We start from the raw sequence: 6017 nt of genomic DNA, 5'->3' as shown, positions 1-6017 counted from the left end.
ACTATGAATAATTCTAAAAAATATTATGAGATACGAGAACTTTTTCACCAAGAAAAAGGAAAGAAAAATCCTCTCGAGGCAAACCAAAGTATACGTCAGATATATACTAAGCTTATGAGCTTAAAACGTTTTATGGTTTAGCCAATAACATTGACAGTGATATTTTGGTATCATATTAAAGCAAAGTCTCTTACTCGCACTTCATAAAAAGATACAGAATGTCCATTTTCGCTGCAAGCAAAACGGGATAAATTGAAGAAAATTCAACTGCGAGATTAATTCTCTAAATTAGCGGTTTGAAAATAAATTTCTTCGAATCAATCACTGGCGAATCTCGCTCTGATTCACTCCACCGAATGACATCCGTTTGCCCACGTCGCTAATTGACTAATTTAATGTAAAATATTGTGACTAACTCGAAGAAAAAAACTAACGCTACGAGTGGTTGCGGTCAATTGCAACTTGGTCAAACGGGACGTTCCCCACTTTATCGCAGGACAAAATAGACTTGGGCCAGATTAACAAATACCGTAAAATGTGTTTTACCGCATGATTAAACGGTACGTCTCTGTTGGTGATTCTCTTCGCGATCTTCAACGGCAACTTGTTTTTCCCTTATTATAATTTTTTTTTGTCACCTTGAACTTTTAATGCGATAATAACATCATGACATAGGTCATTTTTCATATTCCGCTCTCAAAGATACGATTGTGCACGTTCTTTCCTTCGCTTTATCTTAATTATAACAATTAAGAATCTGTTTGCGGCAACAGCCTCCCCAGTAAACCGGAAATGGATTAAAAATTTGTAATCCATTTTAATTCATTTGAATATATTTTGGATTAAAAGATAGCAATTAAGTCATTTCGATCTTATGTCATGGATTAAAATAGACTGGATGACTTGCGAAAATTTCTTTTAGATTAACAAAATAAAAATTACTATGTTTCAATCCCGTTTCATGGATTAAAATGGATCATATGGCGCGCATAACTTTCTTGGATTGAAAAATATAGAAATCCCGTAATTTCAATCTCTCGTGAATTAAAATAGATTCAAGGAATTTTTAAACTTTAATTGGATAAAAGTGGATGCGTGTGGTCGTTGTCAAATCCAAATCTTGATTCTTTTAATCTATTTCTATCCATTTTAAATATTTTAAATCCATTTCCGCTTGCTGGGTCGGTCAACGAATATAGCAGCTGCCTGTTCTTTTCCAGAATTTCAATCCATCGTTTAAGAAAATAATAAGGAAATTTCGAAAAATGTTTGAATAAAATATCTTAGCGATTAATCTTTAATGCCCATTTCCACCAATGTAGATTAACTTTGATCTCAGTTCAACTTACTCCTTATCTTTTTCTAATTCTTAGAACAAAAAAAAAGATAAAGAGTAAGTTAAACTGAGATCAAAGTTAATCTGCGTTGGTGGAAATAGGCATAAATATAATCTCTTTTGAGAGCCGTTTGCGAGGATAAACAAGAGAGATTATATTATCTCAGAGTCATTATTGTGATGTATAGAATATAATTCGTCGGCTTTTCAACTTTTAATGCTGACTATTGTGTCAATATACGTTAAACATCTCAGCCTTTTTTTCTTACAACCTTTTGACCAGTACTTTTGTCCAGTATTAGCTGGCAGGAACGGTGATAACTGCAATATATCCTTTAGACAGTATGGCAGAACTTAGTTGAATAGTGAAAATCAGGATGCAATGGCTCGAAGGGAGATTCGCATTTTCAATGCGGGTTACATTATCGAGATGTTTTAACGTATGATCCTTGATAATTTTAAGTCTTGAATTTGAATGTATGCGTACTGTATGATGCTTCTCATTTCGCTCCGCCTGACTCGCAAGGCGCGCAAAGTCGTCAATAACAGAGCGTTGTTAACAATATTGTAGTACACAATTATAAATAATAATACAAACAAAAATATAAAGAAAATATAAAAATGTTAAAACGTTATCAGGCTATTGTTGTCTTCGCTGAAACACGTGTTACCGTTTTCCGTCTACAATCTTCCTCATTTACATTACTAGAACTTTACATTACTAGAACAAGTGTAACACATGCCAAAGTGTAAATAAATTTTTTTAATGTATTTAGGAAACAAGGAGTAAGCAAAAAGACATATCAAATTTTAACTGAAACACATTGCGCTAAATCTCTATATATATACATTTATTTGCATTATGATACATACTTATTTGTTTCAGAATTTTTTAGATAACTACAATTAAAACGATGTATACAATTGGCGCCCATCGTTGCTATTACGAAATTAAGAGAGATTAGCTTGAAACAGTTTATTTAGTCGAAACTCTGGTACGTTTATTCCAAGAGAAGTTCATTCCGTAGCTGCGAGGTTTCGGTTGACTGACATTTGGCTCTTGCACATAATAATCCCATCCCATCTTTTTGCAGTGCGCGATCGCCTCCTCCTTCGTCGCAAAATCAACGTTTATATTTGACATAGGATCTCCACTGCATCAGAAATATATAAATAAAATTTTTTAGTGTTTTTAAAAGATACTTATTATAAGATAATTCAAATTTATAAAAAAATTAATAAATTACATAAAATTATTAAAAAATTTTCTGAGAATGTCCAGATTTTTCTGGAATTTTATTCAAAGTTCTAGGTAAGATTAAAGAACTTTTTAAGGCAGTTTTGAAATAAATTTATTTCATTATACTTTTTAATGTTCCTTAATCATACAATCACAAAGAAAAGCCGTTTAAAGGGGCAAGACCCTTTGAAGGGTTAAAAAAATCAATTTTTTATTGCATTTTATGAAAGTACATACTTTTAAAAATCTACCCTTAAATTTTTATCAAAAAATTTTAAAAAATTTAAGGAAGTTATACCATTTTATTCAAAACGATAAAAGATTTTACATGTAATATTTCTATTATACTCAAAACTTTAAACGCATGTTTTTCAAACTGGCTACCATAATTTCAGACAAACTAAAACCGATTGATTTCGCCTTTTACCCACATATTCGAAACACTTCTCTCTATCAACCAGCGAAATGAAATTATATTATTATGTTCATTTTTTTTACGTTAAACTTTCAAAAGTTTTAGTGATTTTTCAAAGTTTATTTTTACATGCGTAATAATTATTTAAAAAACAGTTCAATTTTAATAATTCTAGTTCAGACGATAACCAAACATCTGTAGATCAACGAAAGTTTCTCCACACATAGTTGATATAAAACGTTTAGTCTATGTCTGTGCGCCAAAGAAAAAACATCGCGACCGTTAGTATAATAACGGATATTAGTATATTAAATATAATGAATAACAGTATATTAATTAAATGAAGGAGAATTTGTGATCACCAAGTTCATTTAATTTAATTTGGCAATTCTTTACATCCACTGGATAGCCCAATGCAAAATGCATTTTTTGTTGTGAACATTTTTCTGCCGGAGGAATAAATGTTCTTGAAAAACATCTGTGAGAAACACATCCCTCTGTAATTGAAACGGTCATAGAAAAATTAAACCCTAATTGGTTTTATCAATTTTTCCGTATTGACAAAGATAAAAAAAAACTTCAATGTCATAAACGATTGCCATGCTGATATAAATATCTTTCATGGAATTAATACGTTAAAAGAACATTTGTCCAAAGAACACGACATAGGTAGGGGAATGTTGAAACAATAAATAAAATTGTAGCGGTGAAATTTGAATGTTGAAATATTATATATAGTACCAACCAAAACTATATTTTTCGATTTTTTTTTTAGCATAACTTGTTTTAAAGGTCCACGAATCTCTATTAAATCTCTATTAAAAAATAGCAAGGTGATATAATTTTGGCCGTATGTATGTACGTACGCAAAACAAAATAAATTATAAATAATATATATGATAATCAGTTCAAGCAAGCAACGTCACACAGACGCAGGAAAATAAGACAACAGAGCATTTCCATAAAAATATGGAAATATTTCACGAAAATCGAATGGTCTCTTGCAAGCTGCAATTTGTGTTCCGAAAAAGTAAACTATGAACGGATGGCCAAGCTGGAGCTACATATGCAACAAGCACGCCCAAATACGATTAAAAAGATAGAAAACTCTTTTACATAAACATGAGTGGTTGTCAACATATTTTAAGAATCTTTTTTGATTTGTTGCTTCAGATAATTGAGTGTCGAAAATTTATGGTAGCCATGAGACGATGCGATGCGCGCTTGGACACAATGTTATAATTATAACAATTTTCAGTTATTTTTACTTGTAAAAATTTCTGATTAACAACAAAATATAGATAAATGTTTGCAAAATTTGAAATCAATCGCTCATATAGTTTCCGTAAAAAAATTCATAAAAATAGGCTTTTTTTAATCCTCTAAAGGGTCTTGTCCTTATGTTTTAAGTATTGAATTTGAGAAAATACTAAAAAGAAATAGTACAAACTAAATGTAACGATTTATCTGCATACATCTAACTCATCCGAAATAAAAAATTCAAAAGGATTAGATACACAATTTAGAACAATTTATTATCAATCATATTTTGTTAACTTTTTTATAAAAACTCACGAGTAATACAAGAATGGACATAGATGCTTTTGACTTGCAATACAAATTCACATAAGAAATATTAAGTAATAAGATCCAGCTCTGACCTGTTTTTTATTTAAAATATTTCTTCATTTAATTGAATCGACCATTTTAAAAACAAAATAATCAATTTTTTTAATCCAAAAGCAAAAATACTCTATAAGTATTATATGACCTTATTCTAAACAAGAGCTTCATTCTAAACTCTATATTAAAAACAAATGATGCCAATCTCTCATTAATAAAATAAGTAGTATATTTTGTAGATCTTCATATTATTGTCTATTCTCTCTATACATTATGCATTGCAATACACCAGATATATCCCGACTTGTATAACACATATAAAATGTTAATTAACGTTATAAATATTAACGTTTACCTAGAAGTCCATCCCATCAACGGATTCTCCCAGCGTTCGCGAGTATCAAAGTCCATTTGCCAGAAGTGAATGTTATTCGTTCCCGATTGCATGGCGCTCTTGGCAGGTTGATAAATCCGTATTCTACGTGTTTTGATATGCTCTTCAGGAACACCGGATACATAACCAACATTTTCGTCAGCTACAGTGATTGTGCTCTTCAAGGCTTTCAAATACTTGGCTTCCTCTGGTGTCAATATGGTCTCTTGGAAATTTTTGCGCTGTACCAAGTCAGGCTTCTTTTCCACAACCGAGCTTTTACTTGAGAATACTCTGCTGAATCTGCATACAAAACTTCATTAGAACGTCTAAATCATCTTGTTTGTCTTTCAAACAATTCTTTACAAACTAATTTGTACGATTAGTTATTGTATTTCAATTTTTTAACGCAGAGAGCAAATTGAAACATATTGTAACAATTTGGGAATAGACTTCAACTCTACACATATATAAAATTGATTAAAAATGGTTTTGTGGTATTACATAAATAAAAAGTCTGAGGAAGTTATTTAACAATGTAATACATCAAAACGATGTTTAGTACGATATAAAGCAGATCTGTTATGTAAAATTTTGAGGTTATGTTTCGTTAAACTTTATTTTTGTATTAAAAAGAAAGTAATGAAGCAAAATACCCAGGGCAGCTTCTGCTTAATCCACTCGCACATTGTTGCAGTAATGCGCGAGATGCCATTCTGCTTGCAGGAATATAATAAACAAGTCGGATACGAATCAGCTGATTATACGAAATGATTTTGGAGCGATTATCGACATTGTCGGCAAACTGCGGCAAACTTGTCCGCCTTGCGGCCAATTGCAGTACTAGCGACACGACAAAATTCCGGCGCGCTTTTTGAAACTGTACACTATAGGTGTGTTTCGTCACCGACAAGATACTATTAAAGATCGCCAGCCTTACAGAAGCTCGCGTGTGACTGTTAAACTTTAAATGATTAAGAGTAAGAAAGTGATAATATAGTATTAATTTTATAATTTATTGTTAACCTGA

The 6017-nt window shown here is 31.3% G+C and overlaps 1 protein-coding gene across 2 annotated transcripts; it reads right to left on the bottom strand.

Moving 5' to 3' along the window:
- Nucleotides 1-2166: 2166 nt before the first annotated feature.
- LOC105193622 (NADH dehydrogenase [ubiquinone] iron-sulfur protein 4, mitochondrial) lies at nt 2167-5841 on the bottom strand. Of its 2 annotated transcripts, none has more exons than XM_011158148.3 (3): nt 5644-5841; nt 4970-5290; nt 2167-2490 (listed from the first exon to the last, which is right to left on the bottom strand). In XM_011158148.3, exons 1-3 carry the CDS (start codon nt 5700-5702, stop codon nt 2313-2315), a joined length of 558 nt encoding a protein of 185 aa, XP_011156450.1. In that variant the 5' UTR covers nt 5703-5841; the 3' UTR covers nt 2167-2312. The 2 variants fall into 2 exon arrangements, with proteins under 2 accessions (XP_011156450.1, XP_011156449.1); XM_011158147.3 differs by having other exon boundaries at nt 4970-5302; nt 5644-5813.
- Between the last annotated feature and the right edge of the window lie 176 nt (nt 5842-6017).

This window comes from Solenopsis invicta, chromosome 3, assembly GCF_016802725.1.
Source record: "Solenopsis invicta isolate M01_SB chromosome 3, UNIL_Sinv_3.0, whole genome shotgun sequence".
Lineage (NCBI taxonomy): Eukaryota > Metazoa > Arthropoda > Insecta > Hymenoptera > Formicidae > Solenopsis > Solenopsis invicta.
The sequence above is the reverse complement of the archived record's forward strand: the minus strand, read 5'-3'. Positions and strand labels throughout refer to the sequence as shown.

What these genes read in the sequence shown, in the direction of transcription:
- LOC105193622 (XM_011158147.3), bottom strand. Translation starts at nt 5,702, where the DNA reads ATGGCATCTCGCGCATTACTGCAACAATGTGCGAGTGGATTAAGCAGA. An exon ending in TTAAGCAGAAGCTGCCCTGG is followed by an intron (nt 5,303 to 5,643) that starts GTATTTTGCTTC and finishes GTTCTAATGAAG; the next exon opens with TTTTGTATGCAGATTCAGCA. An exon ending in TTGATGGGATGGACTTCTAG is followed by an intron (nt 2,491 to 4,969) that starts GTAAACGTTAAT and finishes TTTCTGATGCAG; the next exon opens with TGGAGATCCTATGTCAAATA.